The sequence below is a fragment of the Microtus oregoni genome, unplaced genomic scaffold (genome assembly GCF_018167655.1).
Source record: "Microtus oregoni isolate MIOR12 unplaced genomic scaffold, Mior012 000086F_ref0000336, whole genome shotgun sequence".
Taxonomy (NCBI): domain Eukaryota; kingdom Metazoa; phylum Chordata; class Mammalia; order Rodentia; family Cricetidae; genus Microtus; species Microtus oregoni.
Window position 1 is genome coordinate 4439820 of NW_024544552.1, and position 23421 is coordinate 4463240.

Genomic DNA, 23421 nt, shown 5'->3' on the forward strand with positions numbered 1-23421 from the left:
GTGACAGGAGCTCTAAGACAAAGATGTAACCCAGAATGCCCTGTGGTTACACATAAACTCAGTGCTTATGATGCGTTCACTGAGGTGACTGTGATGTGGAAGACAGCCCATCCTATCTCTGTATGTAAGACAGTCTCCTGACGTAGGGCTCATAGGCTCTGGAGCTGCTGCAGGTGCACTAACTGCGAGGAGGGAGAAGGTATCAGGAAAGGTAGGAAGCACTCCTCAGGTTGATTAGAGAAGGATGAAGAGCCTGAGAGGGAATGTGAGGCAGTGTGGCCTTTCTCATGGTGTGAGAGGCGCCTGTGTGAATGGGTAGGACTCTCGAGAAAAACAGTTGGAATGCAGAATGGGTTCTGGGAAACAGAACATGACAGAATCACGAAGGAACTTGTGGGTGACGCTTAAAGACTTTGGTTCTTAGACAGAAGACAGATAGGAGCAGACTTGCATTTCATGAATAAACTGTGTAAGTGTTTGCATAGGCATTTAGAAGGGAGTTTTTACTTCTAGGGGAAGGAATTTCTCCTCCGGCCTTATATATAGAAACATGAAATTGAAATCTGAAAGCTCCATATTTTAGTTTCGCAGCTCTGAGACTAAAATAGTTATGTGAGTTAAATATAAGTAACATTGTAGAAATAGAAATCAGATCCACGTGAGTCTATGTAACTGTCCATGCTTTGGGGACATAGTCATACAGTGAGGGGACACCGTCTTGCTGCTAGTATGTAAACATTCCCATACTATTGAGTGCTTAATGCTAACTTAATTAATTCCCCATCTCCCCCCAACTATTTTTACCCTCCCACTTAAAAAAAAGGCAAAACAGAGAAAGGTTGTTCTGTCTGACAGTTGTTTAAGGGAAGTAGAAAAAGGATTATCATATCTCTCTGACCAATCATTTTTCCTTAATGGAATTTTTCTTCAGGAGTTTCCTCAACTGTGTTTGCCAAGGATGAAACCAGCTTAAGGCTTGCTTGCCTATACACACTTGACTCTAAAGTTGCTGAGAAAGTTATTTTCTAAACAAGAATTATTTAAATGCAAAGCTGAGATTTTTAACATTTTCTCTTTTTTTCTTTTTTCTTTTCCTCCCTCCCTCCCTCCCTCCCTCTCTCTCTCTCTCTCTCTCTTTCTTTCTTTTCTTTTTGAGACAGGATTTCTCTCTGTAGCCCTGGCTGTCCTGGAACTTACTCTGTAGACCAGGCTGGCCTCAAACTCAGAGATCCACCTGCTTCTGCCTCCCAAGTGCTGGGATTAAAGGTGTGCCCACCTCCCAGTTTAACATTTTCTTTGAAAGATTTTAAATTGCATGTTTATTTTTTATATTTTATTCTTGGGGTGGGGCACATGAGCTCTGGTGCATTGGGTGCCAGAGGATAGCTGGCACCGTGTGGGTCCCGGAAGTGGTACTCAGGTTGTCGGCTTGGCCCTCTACCTGCTGAGGCCCTCACTGACTCTCAGCTAGCATTGTTTGTTCAACAGTCATCCAAAGTTTAAATTATCTGCTCTTGAACAGTATGGCCACCATTTCTACTTTTCCTTTTATTCTTAAATTGTTTAATAATATGCCTTTTAATGTAAATGCTTCTGAATTTAAACTCAGTTTTTGTTTTTCTATGATCATAGGCAGACTCGTTACATTTTCCAAGGTGTATCAGTGCTTGTGGAGAAAGTGCCCAGCTTCTGCTGTTGGCTTACTTTCTTTTACCTTGCGTGTTTCACTTGAACAAGTGAAAAGGATGTATTTCTCCATGAATAAGGTGAAACAATTTGAGACATAAAGTTGTCCTTTAATCACTATTTGACTTTCTTCCCTGAACTTGTATTTGGAAAACTGTCTTTAGAATTTGAACCTATCCTTAAACTGGATATGACTACATAGCTCCTCTCACCCGTGTAGATTAGATTTATAAGCTGTTTTAGGGGAGACTTTTATTTTCATAATAGAATCCTAAATTGTAGCAAGGTAAAACGAATTTATTCTTCTTATATTCAGGCTAAAATGTGTTACTAAAAAGCAGCAACAGCAAAGCTCATCGCCTAACAGGAAGTCATCTGCTCGTTTCCCATCTCCACTCTGCTCTCTTATTTCCCTTGTAAGGCGTTTCTTCTGCTTCAGAAAAGCTCCAAGGACTGCATCTCCTCCTAGTGTTTGACAGGCGTCTAATTGTACACAGTGTGTAATGGACAGTGTAAGGGAAGTCCAAATGCTCTTTAATTTTTCAACCAACACTAACAATCTAAGCTTTAAAATAGCTGCTCTTAATATAATATAGCCACCATCTTTCACTGTTCCTTTTACTCTTAAACTGTCAAACTGTATGCCAGACTGAAATAAATTGTTCCTAATCCTAAGCATGCCTTTTTCTAAGAAAATATGCAAGTCCTTTGTAGTTAAAGATTTCTGGTGTTTGCATTTCGCTCCCTGACCTAACACTATGTCATACTGACTTGGTGGTGGAATGCTTTTATAAAGCCCTACTACAACAGTAATCTCTGGGATTTTTCCTTTCCTTGCAAGTGGTTGGAAAAGCTTTTATAATAATAAGCCTACTCTAGGAACTAGTATTAGAACGTGATACCCAAATATGAATCATTTGCCTATTATTAGTACTGAGTCATAAAGTCTTTTTTATTTTTCTTTATTTTTGGAGACAGGGTCTCACTGTGTAGCCTTGGTTGGCCTGGAACTTACTGTTTAGATAAGACTGGCCTCAAATTCAAACTCTTAGAGAGCCATCTGCTTCCTGAGTGCTGGGATTAAAGGCTGCATCACCACACCCCAGTTTAAAAAACCTGGAGATGGGGATGAGGATTAACAAAGATTGCTTTGTTAAAACGTGTGTGTGTGTGCGTGCATGCGTGCGTACATGTGTACAAGGCATATCACTGGTATTTTTGTAGAAAAGCTTCTAAAATGTGATTGGAAACTCTAATTGGAGTTGGTAGATCTGACTTTAGAATGCCATGAAATATCTTTCTATGCTTGTTTTAGCCAGAAGACCAAGAAATGATGAAATAGATGATGAACTAGATTTTCAAAACTATATAAGTAGGGTAGAAGAGCCATAATTTTGGATTCTTAAAGTTTTGAGCATGGACTTATTAGGTTGTTTTGCTCAGTTGTCTATAAAGTCTTCTTTTGTCATTAGAGATGTTTTCTAGAAGTCTTATGAGAGTTACAGGTAGAATTCTTACCTAATGGTCTGAATCAACAGGTAACTACATAATAAGTTTAATGGAATTTGTTGTTTTGTTTTCAGCTTTCAAAAGAACTCTCACTGTTCAGAAATAGTAAGTCAAAGCTCAACAAAATAAATGGAATTTTGAAGGGTACAGCATACATACTTTGTTAGAGGATAAATATTATATTTGTACCTGTTTTCATTCTGTAATTTCATTTGATTCCAGATTCACATAACACTAGTTAAGTCCCATTCACCCTGTTTTCCTAAGATCCTGACGCTGTCTTCCTAGCTGTGAGGTTTGTCTGAGGAAAGGTTTTCTATTAGAAGAAAGTGGAGATCCGGTAGCCTAGAGGACGAATGCCTGGATGGCTGAGAACATTGGGATGTCCACATTTGAACAGCTTTAGCATCTCTCTGCAGTCAGTCTGTTACTTACTGTTTGTCTTCCTCTCCCCCCAAAGCCTTTAATTATGACTACAAGATATATACAAAAGAGCAACCACGTTGTCTTTTGCTGGTAGATGAGCTGTGTCTGGTTGTGTGATTTGGTGTGAGGAGGAAACCCCACCCCGTCAATGCATAAAAATTTCCATAAGTGCTATTGTGCATTTACATGCAGGCTTCATAAGAACTGTACTGCTCTCTTTGAAAAATGACCTGGTCCAGATATAGGAATAGCCCAACCCTGTTCTCTGCATTAGAGAATGGCTCATGTAATATGTACAAATACCTACCTGTTTTGAACTGAAATTACTCATGGCAAGCAGAATAGAGATTTCCTTATTTGTGTTTTAGTCCATATAAGGTATTCTATATTGAATGATTAGTTATTTGTGGTTTTTTCCTTTCTTTTGATGAATCTTCAAGGCCTAAGCTGAATTTTATCATTTTGACTTACCTTGTTTCACTAGTAAGCTGATAGAGTGTCTTTTGTGTGCATAATGTCAAGGGTTATTCTTTCTTATTAGTGAAAAATTTGCATGAAATAATGAGTAGGAAATGAATCTATAATCAGGAGAATTAGGTTTCTTTCACAGTTTGGCTATTCATATTATCTTCATTATTTAATCTCACTTTATAAAGTTTTATAACAATGACATGTTGAAAATAATAGTTGCTTCAAATGATTCTGATTGTAAAGTGTATTTTGCAGTTTCATGATATATTTTCCACTTTAGATTTTTGAGACTTAGAAAGGTATTTTTATCTTTATTTTACACGTGAAGAAATGGAGTCCCTGAAAGCTCTACAGCACTTGTTTGTCACAAAGCAAGGTCCAAAAATGAAATCTCTTCCATACCAGGTTGGTGTTCTTGCTGAATGTCTTAGTTAGGATTTCTGTTGCTGAGAAGAGGCACCATGACCACAGCAACTCTTCTAAAGGAAAACTTTTAATTTAGGTGATGGCTTACAGTTCAGAGGCTCAGTCCATTGTCATCATAGTGGGGGGCATGGCAGTATACAGACAGACATGGTGCTGGCTACATCTTGATCAGAAGGCAACAGGAAGTGGTCTGTAACACTGGGAGTAGCTTGAGCATAGGAGACCTCAAAGCCTACCCCCACAGTGATACACTTCGTCCAACAAGGCCATACCTACTCCTACACCAACAAAGCCACACCTTCTAATAGTGCCACTCCCTTTGAAAGCCATTTTCTTTCGAACCACCACACTGAACTACTTTCCTACTATCCACAGGATACTTAAAATTATATTGAAAGACTCCCGAAAATATGCAAGCAAGTAGAATTCAGTAGCCTAATCTAACATTTCCTTTAGTGGAAGAATTTTGTTATGTGAAATTGAGAAAAATTGATTTTTTTTTGTTTTTTAGAATATACTGTAATATTTTTACCCAACTAAAGATTATATATGTAAAGTACCAACATGGCCTCTAAATCTTTGTTTTAAGGTAACTTAATTTTGTTCATAAAAAAAGATTCTATACTAGGGTTGAAGTGGTGGCTCAATGATTAAGAGTAGTTAATACTCTTCCAAAGGATCACTTCGGTTCTCAGCACCCAGGGATAGCAGCTCACAACTGCCTGTAACTCCAGCTCCTGGGATCCAGCATGTTCTTCTCTCCCCTGAGGATACCCTCACACATGTGACATACCTTCTCCCTCTCTCTCCCTCTCTCCCTCCCTCCCTCTCCCTCTCCCTTTCTCTTTCAGACACACACACACACACACACACACACACACACACACGTAACCTTTTTAAAATGTCCTTGCTAAACAAGCCTGGGAGCGCCAGTATACCACAGTCCAATCCTTTTGGGAAGTTTTTCCATATCATCAGTGTTCTTGTGTGGTAGGGTGATGCTGTTAGAGCATTTGGAGATAGGCCAGGAGCTTTTGCAGCGTCTAGTCCAAGATCCTGCTAAATGGAGTTAATTCATCATGACACCCACTCCCCAGAATACTGTAGAGTTGGAGGAAAGCAGAGGACTTGTAGAGTTTTTGTTAATATAGAAGCCTCAAAGGGTTTTTTTCCAATAGACCAATAGACACTTGTCTTATAAAGATGCAGTATCTTAAATTTAACTAATCCTGAGATGTGCTATAAATGGAAAATACTGATAGAGTTTTAAAACGTGATGAATAAAATATAAGATATTTTATATCTTTCATATATTTCAATAATGTTTATGTTGAATGATAGTATTTTGGATATATTGAGTTAAAGTAAATAATTAAAATCAATCTTATCTGTTTATTTTGACTTTTTATTGTGTCCTTTAAAATTAATTTAGAGATTTTAAGTACTGTTTGGCTTGCATGTATGGCCCACAATGTATTTGTAATTATTAGTGTATATTCATTGTCTATAGTTAAAGGTTTCACAAAGACATTTTCTTTGCCATGTGTTTTCACCTCTTCCATACTTTCCCCTCTCAACCCCCACTAACCCCCTTGCTTCCAGACAATCTTGCTTCTACGTTCATATATATAAACATATACAGGTATATATATTTCATATTTAGATACTATGTGTCTATATAAAACCTAGAATTTTAAAACTAGAGAAAATAGGTCTTTTGAGTTTGTTGTTTCACTCAATATGATGATTTCAAGTTTCATTCATTTTCCTTTAATTACATAACTTCTTTTTTAACATCATTGTGCATATATGCCACATTATCCTTTTAAAATTATTTTTATTGAGCTATACATTTTTCTCTGCTTCCCTCTCCTACCATCTCCCATGGTTCCCATGCTCCCAATTTACTCAGAAGATCTTGTTTTTTTCTACTTCCCTCGTAGATTAGATCCATATATGTCCATCTTTGTTGTCTATGTTCTCTGGGATTGTGAATTGTAGGCTGGTTTTTCTTTGCTTTATGTATAAAAGCCTCTTATGAGTGACTATATATAATATTTGTCTTTCTGGGTCTGGAGTACCTCATTCAACATGATGTTTTCTAGATCAATCCATTTGCCTGCAAATTTAGGATGTCATTTTTTTCTGCTGTGTTGTACTCTATTGTGTAAATGTACCACATTTTCCTCATCCATTCTTCCGTTGAGGGGCATTTAGGTTGTTTCCAGGTTCTGGCTTTGGCAAATAATGCTGCTATGAACATAGTTGAGCACATGTCCTGTGGCATGATTGAGCATCCTTTGGATATATACCCAAAAGTTGTTGAATTAGGAGCAGCGGGCTACTTTCCCAGCACCCGGCCGCCCGCACGGCTAGCTTTACCTGAAATAATTACACGGAAACTGTATACTTTTAAACACTGCCTGGCCCATTAGTTTCAGTTTCTTATTGGCTAGCTCTTACATATCGATCTAACCCATTTCTAATAATCTGTGTAGCTCCACGAGCTGGCTTACCAGGAAAGGTCTTAACCTGCGTCTATCTGAAGTGGGAGAATCATGGCAACTCCTTGACTCAGCTTCTTTCTCCCAGCATTCTGTTCTGTTTACTCCCCCTACCTAATTTTATGTCCTATTAAAGGGCCAAGGCAGTCTCTTTATTTAACCAATGAAATTAACACAATCCAGAAGACTCTCCCCCATCAAAAAGTGGTATTAATGGGTCTTGAGGAAGGTCGTTTCCTAATTTTCTGAGAAATTGCCACACTGATATCCAAAGGGGCTGTACCAGCTTGCACTCCCACCAGCAATGCAGGAGTGTTCCCTTACCCCACAGCCTCTCCAGCATAAGTTGTCATCCGTGTTTTTGATCTTGGCCATTCTTACAGGTGTAAGATGGAATCTCAGAGTTGTTTTGATTTGCATTTCTCTGATGACTAAGGATGTTGAACATTTCCTTAAGTGCCTTTCAGCCATTTTAGATTCCTTTGTTGAGAGTTCTCTGTTTAGCTCTGTATCCCATTTTTTTTAATGTGGTTGCCGGGAATTGAACTCAGGACCTTTGGAAGAGCAGGCAATGCTCTTAACCACTGAGCCATCTCTCCAGCCCCCTCTGTATCCCATTTTTTATTGGATTATTTGTTCTTTTGATAACCAATTTCTTGAGTTCTTTGTATATTTTGGAGATCAGTCCTGTGTCCAAAATGGGGTTGGTTGTGTCCATTCTGTAGGCTGCCGTTTTGTCTTGTTGACCATGTCCTTTGCTTTACAGAAGCTTCTCAGTTTCAGGAGGTCCCATTTATTAATTATTTCTCTCAGTGTCTGTGCTACTGGAGTTACATTTAGGAAGTGGTCTCCTGTGCCAATGCATTTAAGTGTACTTCCCACTTTCTCTTCTATGAGGTTCATTGTGCATATATGCCACATTATCTTAATCTGTTCATCTGTTGATGGGCACCTCGGCCTATTTCATAACTGCTGTCAGAAGTTGCACTACAGTAATTATGCAGATGCAAATGTCTCTGTGGGGTTGTGGACTTGGAGTCCTTTGCTACATCCTCAGGTGTGCAGTACTTCAGTCATATTCCAGTTCTGCTTTTAGTTTTGAGGGCAACATACAAAACCACAGCCCTTACCTCCAAGAGGACAATTTATTCTGGAGATATATAGGAGAGACCATGGTCCAGGGGCAGGTTCGGGTTGCCCCAAATTCCATGTCTTAAAGTGGTAACAGTTAATAGAAATAGAACAAAGAAATTATAAACCAACACACTTTCAAATGCATTAATGAGGACATCTGTTAGGCAAGTGTGGAAGCTCCGCTGTTGACCCCAGATGCTGTCTGTGAGCATTCTTGGTCTTATAGTAGGCAGGATTCTAGAGTAACGGAACTCATAGAATGAATCACTCTCTCTGTATATGGAAGAAGAGGATTTATTAGAATGACTTATAGGCTGTGGTCCAGCTAATACAACAATGGCTGTCTACCAACTGGAGGTCTAAGAATCCTGTAGTTGTTCAGTCCACAAGACTGGCTATTTCAGCTTGTCTTCAGTATACACTGGAATCCTGAAAAAGTATTCTCTAATACCAGTGAACTTGCTAGTAAGGCAAGAACAAGCAGGCAAAGAACAAAAACTTTCTTCTTCCTTGTTCTTATATAGACTTCCAGCATAAGGCATGCAATTAGATTAGATGGATCTTCCCATTTCAAAAGATCTGGATTAAAGCCGTGTCTTCCTCCCTCAAAGATCCAGAGTAAAAGTAAGTCGTCTCACTTCAAATTAAGCAAAAATCCTTCACAGGTGTGCCCCTCCATTCTGGGGGTTTTAATTAGCTCCAGATGTAGTCAAGTTGACAGCCAAAAATCGCCATCACAGGTCTATGTTACAAAAGGATTTGCCAAGTAGTCACAGGATATGAGGCCACATACAGAGATGAGCAGTAAATAGCAATCTAGGGTGCTGAGACACCCAGGATACCTGGCTGAGTGACGGCAACATTTCAGCCTGTCTGCGGTTACCGTCAGCCCTTGTCTACTTTGCCCGGTGTTGGTGCAGCTTCTTTCCTGAAACTCCAGGTAATGATGGTTTGATAACTGTGGTTCTCCAGTGGAACTTGAATCAGGTGTAGTGACACTTCTAGTGCTGTTCATTTTGTTCAGGATTGCTCTGGCTATCTAGGATCTTTTGTGCTTTCATATGAATTTTAGGATTTTTTTTCTCTGAAGAATTGTCATTGGAATTTTGATGGTGATCCATTGAGCTTATAGATCACACTTGCTATCATAATTTTTAATTTTTCCCTTTTATTAAATATAGATTTTCTTATAAAATATGACCTACTTATAATTTCCCTTTCCTCTACTCCCAATTCCTCCCCACCTTCCCTCCCCTCTAGATTCACTCCCTTTCTGTCTCATTAGAATAGAACAGGATTCTAAGACATAACAACCTATCATGACAAAATAAAATATAATAAGATAAGCAAAAACCATTACACTGAGGCAGAACAAGACAACCCAACAAGAGAAAAAGAGCCCCAGGAATAGGCACAAGAATCAGAGACCTCCTACTCGCACCCTCAGGAGTCCCATACAAATACTAAGCTGAAAGCTATAATACACACAGAGGACCTGGTGCAGATGTGCATAGACCCTGTGCTTACTGCTTCAGTCTCTGAGAGGTCATAGGAGCTTTGCTTGGTTGATTTAGAGGGCCCTACTCTCCTGGTGTCCTCCCCCACCTCCCCTGACTCTTAAACTCTTTCCGTCTCCTCGTCTGTGGGGTTTCCTGAAGTCTGAGGGGAAGGATTTGATGAAGACATCCCATCTCTGTGTTCCAGAGATTTTTTTTTTCCTCTGTGTAATGTCTGGCCATGGGTTTCTAGATCTGTTCCCATCTGCTGCAGGAGGAAGCCTCTCTGATGATAACTGGATAAGGCTCTGATCTATAAGTATAGCAGAATGTCATTAGGAGTCATTTTACTGATTTTTTTTAAAGACTAGTAGTGTTTTGCTTTATCCTGTCTCTAGGCCATCAAGTCTCTGGTTCTTGGTCACCCAAGCAGTATTAGGTATGGGTTCTGACTCATGGAGTGGATGTTAAGTCAAATCAGACATTAGTTGGTTACTCTACCACAATATGTTTTTAAACATCATAGCTCTAGAATGAAGATTTCTAAGATAACTGAGGTGATCCCTGGGGTTGAGTTCCTATAGTATGATATCTTGGGTATAAGGTATTCTGTTAAGTGTAAATTTTTGTTTAGTAGATATTTTCATTGATTTATCATCTAGGTCATAATGTACGATCCAATGAAAGCCATTCAAAGAGAGACTGGACTTTGTGACCAGGCCTCCTCAAAGTCCGCTTAGTTTTGGGACCAAGAGTGCTTAAAGGAATGCTGGCTAGAATGCCCCTGAAGCACGCCTTAAAGCCGGCGTCTCCTGGCTTTGGGCATCTCTAGTATTAGTGTTCTGTCCCCTTAGTTTGGAATGTGCCACAAACTTTAGAAATAACATAGATGGTAGGTTGAGCTTCTTGTTATGAAATTGAATTACTCTGTGTTTTTAGCTAGACAAAATATTATGCACCCTTGTTGCTAAGAGTGCTTGTGGCATGTCAGGCTCAACCCAACGAACAGCATTTGATACTCAGAGTCACCCTTGGCATTGCTGCGGTACTGTAATGTGTTCTCACTGCTGTCTTTTCTGTATCACTTCTATATTCTTTCATAGAAAAGTGAGAGTTTTTATTTACCTTTTAATCCATTCTGGTGTTTTGCACATACTAAATGTGTCAAGTGTTCTGATACCACACTTGATGTTAGTCAGAAAGCCAAGAAGCGCTGAAAGTGTTTTTAATTAAATTAAACTAAAGCAAAAATGATTCAAAGCCAAGACGGTTGTTTCTCTCATTTTCTGTAATATTTATGACAACTGTTACAATTTAGCACATCCATATATGAAGGAGTGTACTAAAGGAATATGTAACAATGCTGAGAGATTTGAAAGTAAAGATCAATTAAGTTTTATAGTGTTTTCTGTCTTCCAGTTGATCTTTTCTCATCTCACTGTACTGTAAATGCTTTCAGTTGCCCTGGCAGCTCTTCACTGTCGCCCTGATTTCAGTAAGTGGCTCACTTTGCGACAGCTGCAAGTTATTCCCAACATCTGCAGCTTGTTCTCCAAGGCCGTTGAAAACAATGCTCTCACCCCATTAACAGCCTCCACTGTTTTCCTAAGGAGAGTTCGGGAAGAATGAGTGTAATTTATCTAAGGAAGGAGCCCCAGGGCTGCTTATCTATGATCATGTGCACAATGCTTTGTTTTCTGTATGTAAAAAGTTAGAGTTTCTTCAATATGAAAAGGTAGTTCATTAAATATATATAAAGGAATCTTAAAAAATAAAGTCTAATTTGCTAGTAAATATAAAGATAAAGCATTCTGATTGAAAAATATTTTATAACTTTTAAATGGCTAAATAAGATAACGTAAACTTGACATCTACTGTCTCATTTCTCTGCTTGCATAGTGGGGAAATTTTCCTCTGCTGTTTCCCTACACATTCCACTTCTGGGCAGTCACAGAGAACTGGATGTGTGTGTCCACAGCTTCCTCCACTACTTTTTTAAAGGCCCCCATCTGGAACTGAAGAAACTCAACAGAATGTAAGGTTGCTCGCGGTGAGCAGGATCGACTTTCTAAGTAGTGGTTAATAGGCAACATGGAAAGAGACCCCTTAGTCAGTTTTGCCAACGTGCTGAGCTGGCAGTTAATATTTTTAATAGGAAGCAAATAAGTGAAACACAATTTTTACATTTAAATGGTCATCTCATAAGTTTATATTACAATTTATGTATTAGGAAGAATGAAATGGTTACTTATGTAATTTCTGTTTATACTTTTAGAACTAAGATTAAGAGTACTAGAGAGAAATAAAACCAGATATTTTGACTAATACAAAAATTATTATAGCTTATTAAAAAATATCTCTTTGGCTTGGCATGGCCTGTACTCCCATTACATAACCATAATGTAATTTCTATCATATTTGTTTGATTTTTAAAAATGTAATAGCAGACTTTTAAGAAAACCCTCTACATGACCGTGAGATCTGAGATTTTGGGCTGGAGGGAGATTCTTGACGTAGAGTGGCTTATAAGAAAAGGCTGTGTTTACCCACTCACTTTAAAGATATAAACAGATATCCAGAGGCTATACTCAGGAACTCATAGAGGCTTTAGGAGTTCTATGCCATGGACTGTGTTCGTGTGTGTGTGTGTGTGTGTGTGTGTGTGTGCGCGCGCGCGCGCGCGTGCATAATGATTTGTAAATTCTGAGAAACTCAAATCATTTTCTTCCCCAAATGCCACATATTTTCATATTTATTTAACTTTGCTATAAATTTCTTATGCCTGGAATGCTGGTTTGTTTTCCTTGTTTTCCCTGTGCTGTGAATTCCTTTTGACTTTCATATATATTCACGTTTATTATTATACATCATCATCTATATATATATACATAATATGTGTATATATATATGTGTGTGTATATATATGTGTATGTATGTATATGTATTTATATGTGTATGTATATGTGTTGGTGGGTGAAGTTTTTCAGTGACTTCCATGAATGCCAGAGCTTACAAGCATTTGATATCTAAAACGTGAACTGACAATTATATTCCTGCTAAAATATTTAACTTAAGAGTGATCATCCAAAACTTGGAGCACAATTTGCTCCTCCACTCCCCCCAAAAAAGCCCTTCTAGAATAATACTGCCTTTGTGTAATACCTTTCAGGATGTTCCTATCTGTTCGGTTTGTTGGTGAGGGACGTCGTGTGTGACCTGGCACTCCAGTGCAGCACTCGGTGTGCATTCTTCTGGGCTTCAGCTCTATCCGTTGTTCACAGAAGCCCCATGGAGTCACAGGAGAGAGGACTCCACCTCAGATACTTCTCACACCGCCTGGAATCCTTCTGTCTGTGGGGCACTGTGTTAAGATATTGGTATCTGTTCTTTAGAGACAGCTGTCTCACAGCTGGGCTCTGATGAGGAAGGCAAATGATTTCTAATTAGGCTGATTCACTAGTTCTTCTCTTTGTGTTGCTGTTTCTGATGAAGAACATATTTCCTAATTAGACACTCAGAGCTTTCTCCTTTAGTCTATCTTATGTATATCCGTTTTGGTTTTGCCATAATTTCACATAATTTTGAAATAAATTTGCAATAACTTGAGAAAACTTTGAAAACTGAATTTGGCTAGATATATAACTTAAGCCTCTTGAAATGTATATACTTCATGTTCTCTTAAGACTTCCTTTAATAAGGAAAAGAGGTCCATTTGTTAATTTTAAAAAGTTGTGGCTGGTCAATGGTGGTGCACATCTTTAATTCTAGTACTTGGTAGGCAGAGGCGGGTGGATCTCTGTGAGTTTGAGGACAGCGTGGTCTGCATAGTGAGATTCAGATCAGCCAGGGGTACACAGTGAAACCTTGCCTCAAAACAAACAAACAAATAAAATTGTAGTGAGTTTTTTTTATTTGTCCATATTCCAGGGCTCTGTATACAAAAAATTTAAACATCTTTTCATTTAGAAGTCATTTTTGCAGATCAGCCTTAAATTCCTTTAATTCCTAGTGAATCACATGAGGCTGTAAATATTGATCAGCAATACTTGTTTTGGTGGAGTTGGGGACATGTTAGGAAATACACATTTAATTGTAAGCAAGGCTGTGAAGGTTTTAAAAGCTTTTCTAAGGATGTGAGTGAGTAATAACCGTGATGATTGGATGGCCAAAGCAATTATTAGTCATTTTTGTTAAATCATGTCTAGGATGTGAGGAAATAATATAAAATGAAATTGGGAGAGTCAGCTGTTTCTTATACAGGGCTTTGCCAAAATATTCTTACTGTTAATAAAAAATGACCACTCATATTATAACTGTAAGTGAATCTTTTTTTTAAAGTGAATAAAGTGGAAATGGAGATATAAGCACAAAGTCTAATATGTTAATTGATTTAACAGTGATAGGTATAAGGGATTGTGGGGACTTAAAAGTGGACCAGTTCATTTTACCTAGGCCTAGGTAAAGGAAAGCAAGAGAAGTAGATGAGAAGTGGTCCTAGAAGTTTGAAAATAGAGTTGACCCTTTCAACAACATTATTTAAAAATTAAAATGAATGCCAAAACAAAATATCAGGGATGCAGAGAAACTGCATCACTCCTGAGCTGCTGATGGGAATGTAGGAGATAAATTCAGTCTCAAAAGGCTATTGAAGCAATCACACCTTAGAACACCAAAAACAAACAATCAAAAAACAAAAGGAAAAACAAAAAATCCACAAACAAGAGGGTGAAAAACATGAATTGGAACTTCATCCATAGTAAAAACTGTTGTGATGAAAAGGATGCCATTAAGAAAGATAGAAAGCAGCTTCCAGAATGGTAGAAACCACTTGCAAACCAAATATATAAGAGGCTTGCACCCAGAGTGCACAAAGAAATCTTATAACTCAATAATAAAAAGCAACCCAACTAAAAACTGGCAGAAAATTACAAGACCAGCGTTGGTGCCTGCCAATAAATGAATGGATGAAGAAAATCTGATGTATATACACACAACAGAATATCATTCTGCCAGAAAAATGGTTAGAGTATCCATAGTGTTAGAAACAAAGGTCCTCCCAGGAAGCGCACTATAGACTCAGTAGTGAACGGGAGGCCTCTTATTTTGTGATTTTGCAAAGTCAAGCATCAGCCCCAAATGGCAGATGAGCTGATGGGGGCAGAGAACAGTTAAGTTCCAGTGATCAGGAGGGTAAAGGCTTCCCTGTCATCTGGGTCTCATCTCTCCCTGTCCCAAGTGTTTTATCTTTTTCTCAGCAAAAGCCATGTGGGTTCATCTCTGCACTGTGCATCCTATACATTTTAAACCTTACCAGGCTTGTGTCTTGCAGCAAGCAAGCTTAGCTGGTAGTAATTTCCCCTCTGAATTTTTAGTTTGGGTGGAGCAGCTTTCACAGAGTTTGTGGTGGATGATAACTAGATCTCCAGCAGGGGTCAAGTGTCTTCTGTTCTTCTGTATTTGAACCCAGATTTGCTTACATAAAGAAACTTAAATTTATTTATTTATTTTTTGTATGTGTATGTGTGTATATATGCATACCTTTGCCACTGCACATGTGAAGGTCAGAAGTTAACTTTTGGGAGTCAGTTCTTGCCTTCCACCATTGTTTTTGCTGCCAGGTTAGCTGACCCACCAGTGAGCTTCCAGGGACTTCCCATCTCACTACAGATGGATGCTACCTCGTGGCCATTGAGGCCAATTTTTTTTGTTTGTTTGTTTTTCGAGGCAGGGTTTCTCTGTGGCTTTGGAGCCTGTCCTGGAACAGCTCTGTAGACCAGGCTGGTCTCGAACTCACAGAAATCTGCCTGCCTCTGCCTCCCGAGTGCTGGGATTAAAGGCATGCGCCACCATCGCCCGGCTATTGAGGCCATTTTTAACTCTGCTCTGAGATTGGAAGTCATTAGAGTATTTTGATTTATATTTTAATAGAATTGTTCTAGATGTAGAAAGGAAGATCAAAACTCAGAAGAGCTTTAAGAGTCTGTTTTTTGACTCTGCCTAGACCCACCCGAGAAATTAATGAAATTCTTTAGATTAAGTTGACCTCTGTGCCAACTTTATCCCACCCGCGCTCTTCCTCCAACTCCTCCCTGCTCTCTGCACGCGCGCGCGCGCACACACACACACACACACACACACACACGCGCGCGCGCGCAGAGAGAGAGAGAGAGTCTGCTGAGTCCATTTAGTATTGCTGGACTGTGAATTTGTTCAAGGCTCGGACCACCTGTGCAAATCTTGTCCCTAGAAAAAGCTGATTTTTCTGCTCTCAGCAGCCATTAAGTACCTCTTCATCTAAGGGTGGCAGTCCTTATCTGTGTAATTCAAATAAAAGTGGATTTTCTTCTTGGCAGTCGTGCTCCGCTTCTAGGGTGAGCAGATGCTTAGCTTGGCTATTTAGATAATCTAAGATCCTGGCGGAAAATTTGTTTACCAAAATAAATAAGTCAGATTATTGGGGTTTGTGATTTAATTTTTAATGGCATTAAGAGAATTCAAAAGACATTGTTTGTTTGTTTGTCTCTGTTTTCTTATTTTGTAGTTTGGTTTGTCAGGACCAGTCTTTCATAAAATGTAGTCTAGGAACATTATATAGTCCTTCCTATTTGTGTGAAATCAAGATTAAAAATTATCTTGAAAATAATGTGGTGGATGGTGGTGGCGGTGGTAGCAGTGGCAGCAATTACCTTGAAAAAATGCCCATTTTCTACAGAAAAGGTTAGGGGAATAGCCAGACCCAAAGGATCATGCAAGGAGAAATAACTGTAGACATAAAAGCTAAGTGGGATTGATTTAGTTTCTTCTCTGTTGCTGTGATATAATACTATGACAAAGCAACTTCAAAAAAAGGGTTCATTTTAGCTCACTGTTCCAGGTGATAGTCCATCATGGCAGGGATGTCATAGCAACAGGAACTTTAAGCAGCTGGTGATACTATGTCCACAGTCAGAACAGTGAATGCATGCATGTATGTTGGTGCTTAGCTTGCTTTCAGAGCTCTTATGTAGATCAGGATCCTCTGCCTAAGGGAATGGTTCCACCCACAATGGGCTGTCTTCTCACTTCAGCTAATGTAATCCGGAAATCTCCACAGATATGTTCAGAGGCCCCGTTTCCTAGGTGATTTTAGTTTTTGTCTAGCTGACAATTAATACTAATCATCAGAGTGTCTCTTTCTCTCCCCTTCTAGACGGGTAGAATCACTTACATGAAAAAGTCAGCTAGACCACCTGCTTAACATTCATAAAGCCTTGGGTTCGATTCCCAGAACCAACAAAGATGGGACTAAGAGAGGCAGGGAGAGAAGGCTAGCTGGCTAGACTGTTGTTTCTTTGTGCTCTACTCCCTTCCTGCCTGTTGCCTACACAGCCTCGTTGCATTTGGGAAGCTTTCTACAGAGTATGATATAAGAACAATATCTCAAAGCAAACAAACTTGTTTGACCTTATTAGAATTTCAAGCTCATTTTTCCTGTTGACTTGCCAGCATTATCAGGATTGCATTACATGTCAAATTTTTCCTCTTGTCAGAATAGAAATGTCTCCTTCTTGCGCCATCTGTTTTACACTAATGGTTTTGATTAATTTTTCCTCTCCCTGGCACATGTTAGTGGTGCAGATGCATGCTTTATATTTCCTTTTATTGGTCTGTAGTTTTATTGCATACATTAGTGGCACAGATAGCATGTTCATTTTGGCTATTTCTACTAACTGTTTCCAGTTTGGGGATTAGTAATCTACTTTGCTTATGTTTTTAATGTGGTGAGAATCTCTACATCATAGGCAGTTTAATAGACTTTAAATGATGACATTCCACTTAATTTTACTACCTCTAATTTTTTCTTGCAATTTTTGTTTTTATGGTATTTTACTATGTGTGTCTGTATATTTTGATGATTTCAAGTTTCCTAATTGACATTTTTTTAGTGAGCTGGTTTCTAATCAACAGTTTGTGTAGCTACAGGAAAACAGTATCAGTTCCAAATGTTGTGGATTTAAATAGTAGTAACCTTGACAGCCCATTTGTGATTGCTGCTCTAGCCTTTTTTATTTTTGAGGTTTGGAAGCTTGAAAGATAGCTGATAAGAGGATGAGGTGTAGTGATGGAAGAAAGCTGAAGCTTCCCAAGTTAGGAAGGTAGAGAAAACACAAAGCTGATTTTTGAAATAAGGATGGATATTATTTTATTTTTTTTTCTCTGATTTTAGTGGTTGCTATATTTGAAAAACAAGTCCATTGCAGGAATCCAGTGAATATAAGCCAAATATTAAATATTAAGAGTCCGTTGTTGTTAGTGTTGGCCTGATACACAACACTTTTGACTCACAGTGGGCCATCCCGATCCACTGAGAGCTGGATGTCAGTCATACTTGCAGCTTTTGCAGACTGAGGATCCTTACTCTTAGAGAGCAGCAGGAGATATTCAGACATTCCTTCCTATCAAAGATAGGGGCCCCCATGCTGAGCCAGAGTTTCCTCATATACAACAAACTGTCTCATCTAGTATGGCGTGAACTGGCTAAAGTGGAGATTTTTTTTAATGGAGATTTCATCCAGTTATTTAAATAAGCATTTCACTTGCCAGCTTTTAATGTAAGATCGATCAGTGCTTCGTTTTTAAGTCTAAATCTACTGTTCAGAACATTATATTTTTTCTTCTATAAACCATACTCACAATCCATCTGCCATAATTTCCAGTTATCATTGATAATTACTTTCACTTATAATAAAAACTTACATATTGCTAAACAATGTGGTGGAAACTTACTTTTTTCTGTATCTTTTATAGTTTTGCAATGAGAAAAATAGAGTTAACCTACTTACTTTTGTCAAGCTGTGTCATCTCTGTTTTTACTTAGTTTATCAGTTTATATAATTTGAAAACACAATCACACTAACAAATCAGTGATTAGAAAAAAATAATTAGCAATTGGCTTAAGTTAGTTTGAACTCTGGATATGCAAACCAACATTTATTATCTCTCAGTCAGGGGTAATTTTATTGTGAGTTATCATCGTAAATTCTAGCTAAGGAACATGCCTTGTACTTTTGTTCAGTCTATCTCCAATGCTTTTGCTTCCTTAAAAAGATGAGATGCTGCTTAATGCTGTGCTTCGTCCTCAGACTTTTACTATCTCTGACAATCTACGTGGGGGAGAAGGTTGGAGGACTGTATGGAACTGGCGTCTTGGATCATGTGTTACTGCTCAATATTGGAAAGCTGATTTTTTTTTCCTCACTGTGCAGTGCTTTATTGCCTTTCTACCAGCCTGTGAGAGTTTGAATAGCAAAGTGCCAGCTGTACTTTTTGTCTTCGTAGTTTTATCCCTGAGGGTGCACGCCCTGTAGTTTTTCAGCCCTATACAGAGTTTTCAGTAGCCCATTTGAAAATGTCTTAAAATAAGCAACAAGGTTTTGAATATTTATTTCTAAAGCAATATCCTTTTTACTTCTAACTAGCTTAACTTTTGTTGCGCTTGGGTTATTTTAATTGATGTAATGGGATGGAAACAATTGTGTTCAGATTCATCAAATTACACCTCTACTTTTCCAGGACTGAATCTCCTCAATTAGTTCATTAATATAGATTTGAATAAGAGGACGGGGCTCCTTATCAAGAAGTCTAAATAATAAATTAATGAAGTGTCAGATGTAGTGGTGCATGCCTTTAATCTTAGCACTTGGGAACCTGAGGCAGGTGAGTCTGTGAGTTCAAGGCCGTTCTGGTCTGCATAGCGAGTTCCAGACCAGCCAGAACTACTTAGTGATACCCTGTCTCAAAGGTAAGTTAATAAAGCTCTCCCTCAGTATGTCAGCCTTTATGGAATTTCTGATGACCAAATATTTTTAGTACTGATTCACAAACAGATACTGTTACTAGTTATCAGACCTAGCATTAGATGACGGAAAATCCCATGCACTAGTGACTTAGGAAAATCCAAGTTCTATCTCTGTCTCATCTATAACTTTTAAATATCTGACTGTGGCTCTTTGGTCACCAGGCTCCCCATCTACTGGTTTATTGCTCTGGGGTCCTCTGGTTGTAGCCTTCATCTCATAGCCCACTGTGGCTGCTCCAGCTGTAGCTGCCATGTCTGCTTCCTAGGTGCCAGGAGAGAGAACATGGGTGGTCTTCCATCACTGCCATCTCAAAGAAGTTCTTTCAACTAGACTAAGTTGTCTTGCCTGACTGCAAAGAAGTCTGAGACATATAGCCTGATTTCTGCCCAATTAAGTATCACAGGTTCTATTTCTGTTCCAAAATTATAGTAGCAGGAGCGCATATATTGGAAACAAATCACAGTTTCTCTCTTAGTGCACAGCGTTTCCCGCAGGAAGGTAAAAACCTGTATTTCTGTTCTGTAAAACATTCTGTGTAGCACAGTGCTGACTATGTAGTAGGTGGGTATGCTCAGTAAATGTTTTCGGGAATGAGTGGTGGAGGTGAGAGGTTACTTGTTGACTAATGAAAGTTCCTAGTAGAATTAACAATCTAAAATAGAGTAAGTTGAACATGGGAAAATAATTCAATAATTGTTACTGGCTTCATTTTTTTTTTAAGGAAGGCATCTGTTTAACAAAGCAATTCTACAATCCTAACTAATTATACATATGTGTGTATGTATAATATATTTTTATATAAAATACTCTTAGAATCAGTAATATACTAGCTTTGGTTCCCTTCAGTTTTGATCAGTAAAACAAGCACTTTAAATTATAGATTGTATCATGTGTGGTGCCCTGGGTTCTATCCCTAGCACTGGAAAAAAAAAAAAAGCCCGGTTTTCCATCTATAATCCCAGCACTCAGAAGGCAGAGGCAGGAACATTCAGAGCCAGCTAAACTATGTAGCAAGTTCTAGGCCAACTTTAGCTACATAGTGAGACCCTCAAATACAGAATGGCTACCCCACTGTTTGCATATTTGTAATGATGAGAGACAAGACAGTTTAACTTTAATAATGTGTATAAATATGCTGTGTGCTTCTTTTTCATAAACAATAGCATAATTTTTTACTTCCTGCTACAAAATGTAGGAGACACTACATTTAAAAAAATCATGTTTAGAAACATCTAGATCTTCACAAGAAACTCATAATTAAATCTGAGCCTGACTTTAACCCTTCACCAATGCAATCTAAGTGTGTTTATTTTTACAGTAACCTTAATTTGGGCCTTGCAATTTGAGGGTTGTTTTCTTATTCAATTTAGACCATGAAACAACATTTTAATTATAGGAATTAAGCTATTTATAATTGTCACAACAGGAAGATGAGCAAATTGTGTTTCTTCTAGGTTATAATTTATTATCTTGCTCTCAGAAACGTGTGATCTTTGTGTCTAACAATGCACTTAACAAAATAAAACAGGGAAAGGAAAAACACCCGTCCTTGCTCCAGTGCTTGGATTCTGTTAGTCCCTCACTCTTCTCTCCACACTGGAAAGTGTGTTCTCATGGAGCTGTGGCTTCGAGTCCCACAAAGCACAGTAGTTAGCACAAGTGTCTCCGCCCAGCTCTGCTCATGGGTATCTATTTTATCTTGTCTTTCACAGTCTAGGTTTTTCCTTTGCTTTGCTGATAACTTCATTTATCACACATAGCCATATCAAATCTGGCATTTTTTTTTATTTTGAATGTTTTTTTTAAATATTTTTTATGGTTTATTTATTTTATGTGCATTGGTGTGAAGGTGTCAGATCCCCTGCAACTGGATCTTCAGACAGTTGTGAGCTGCCATGTGAGTGCTGGGAATTGAACCCGGATTCTCTGGAAGAGCAGTCAGTACTCTTAACCACTGAGCCATCTCTTCAACCCCCAAATCTGGCATTTTGAGGAGTTCGTCCATAGAGCAAGTCTGTTGAGTGAAAGACGGAACACTGACTGTAGGAACAGTAACAGAGAGCCATGTCAAACAGGTTCTGCTTAGGTTCTGTCTTTGCTCAGTCTAGCATGCTCCCTTAAGTCGAAATACTCTCAGAGCTTTTACCCACCCCTGTGGTAATTTCCTGCTTTTGCTGGGCAAGAGCTGTTGATAATACTAGTTAATATCAAAATCGTAAGTCATTTAAGACCTGCTTTAGAACATCTACAGATGGAACTACATTCTCCAAATACTGTACTACCCCACTGTTCCACAGCCAGCCTCCCTTTGGCTTCTTCTTACTGTGAGTGGTTGTGTGGCTGGAGGCCTGGCATCCAGATGCTCTGAATCACTTTTGGGTCATCGAATGTTGGCCATGTCAATTTTAGAACTGTGTAATTGTAGACAAACTCAGTTCTCTCAACCCTCCATTTTAGCTATGTGCTTTCTGTGGTTGCGTGGATGTGCAGGTGTGGATGTGGATGTGGGTGTGTGCATGTCCATGTGTGCAAAGGTCAGAGGCTGGTCTCAGGTATTGTTCCTTAGGATACTGTCTTTTGCTGTCCCGGAGCTCTCGGATTAGGCTAGGGTGGTGAGCTGTTGAGTCCTGGTGCTGGGATTACCGCACATCCCCATACCTGGATTGTGTACATGTGCTCAGGTGTCGAACTTGTACGGCAGCCCAGCTGCTTCCCCAGTCCACACACATTCTAGTGTGCTATTGTCACAATAAATATCTATCACTGTGGCATTTTACCTCAAAGCAAGACACAAAGCAGGCCGTGCTCTAGGCCCTGGACCTGCTTTAGCCTTTTACATACTGATAATTTAAGAGAATTTTGGAGGACAAAAAGTTTCTCTCCTTTACAGATGGTTTGACAATGAAGAAGCCTTTAATGAGAGCCCTTAAAATTGTAAGCCTGCTGAAGTGTAACTCCACAATCAATAGCTTCCAGTGGGGGTGGGGTGGGGTCGGAGAGGACTCAATTATCTTTAAGAGGATGCCCATGGATGGAAGTTTGACCTCCTCCTCCTCCTCCTCCTCCTCCTCCTCCTCCTCCTTCTCTTCTTTCTCCTCCTCCTTCTGTGGGGGACATAAGGGTGGGGGTGGACCTGGGAAGAATAGGGTCAAGAATGATCAGGGTGTATGTATTGTGTGAAATTCCCAAATAATCAATAAAAATATTATATTGGAGAGAGAGAGAGAGAGAGAGAGAGAGAGAGAGACTGACTCTGTTAGTTAGAACTTTTATCATTGCCTACTCCAGACCCACCATTCCGTAGGGCGCTACAAAGAATGCCATCTTGCCCAGAGCACACAACTCTTAGCATAACTAGATTAAGACCTGTTGTGTTGACGACTTAACTAATACTCTTTATGGTATCCTAGTTATACATTGTTATCAAAATCGAAGAGTATTCAAAAACTGCCATGGCTGTGTGTTCTTCATTAAGATTATATATAGTGTTTCTAAGCCAAGTTTTTATAACAAAAACTTTTTTCATTACCCAAGTAAAATGTTGGCTTCCTAAAATTATAAATTTGGAATGTTCCTGGACTAAACCAGTTATGTATAAAAGGCTATTCTTTTTTAATTTTAGGATCACCTGCTTTTACCAGCTACCACCCATAACAAGACCACAAGACCAAAAATGTCAATTGTATTACCAGCAATAAACATAAATGGTAAGTTGAAATTTTGATTTGTCAACATGGGAATCCTTTGCTTAACCAGTATTTTCTAGGTTAATGAGAGGACATTTAAGATAGTCACTCAGACAAATTTATACATGTATTATTTTGGAAATAGTTTCCCACTTTTTTTTTTTAAAACCACTATATTTCTTAAGATTTATTTTCATTATTTTTTAAAATTGTATGTATTAGGGGAGGTTGCACAGGTGCCCAC

The 23421-nt window shown here is 38.7% G+C and overlaps 1 protein-coding gene across 1 annotated transcript in view; it reads left to right on the forward strand.

Annotated features, from left to right (window-relative positions):
• The window catches only part of LOC121442018 (cyclic AMP-dependent transcription factor ATF-6 alpha-like), a gene marked incomplete at its 5' end in the record, with an annotated part of 174219 nt that overhangs the window by 105194 nt on the left and 45604 nt on the right, over positions 1 to 23421 (forward strand). Inside the window, one exon of the mRNA XM_041643453.1 lies at positions 23114 to 23198. Coding sequence (XP_041499387.1) covers positions 23114 to 23198 — 85 coding nt within the window. The remainder of the gene's footprint in view (positions 1 to 23113; positions 23199 to 23421) is intronic.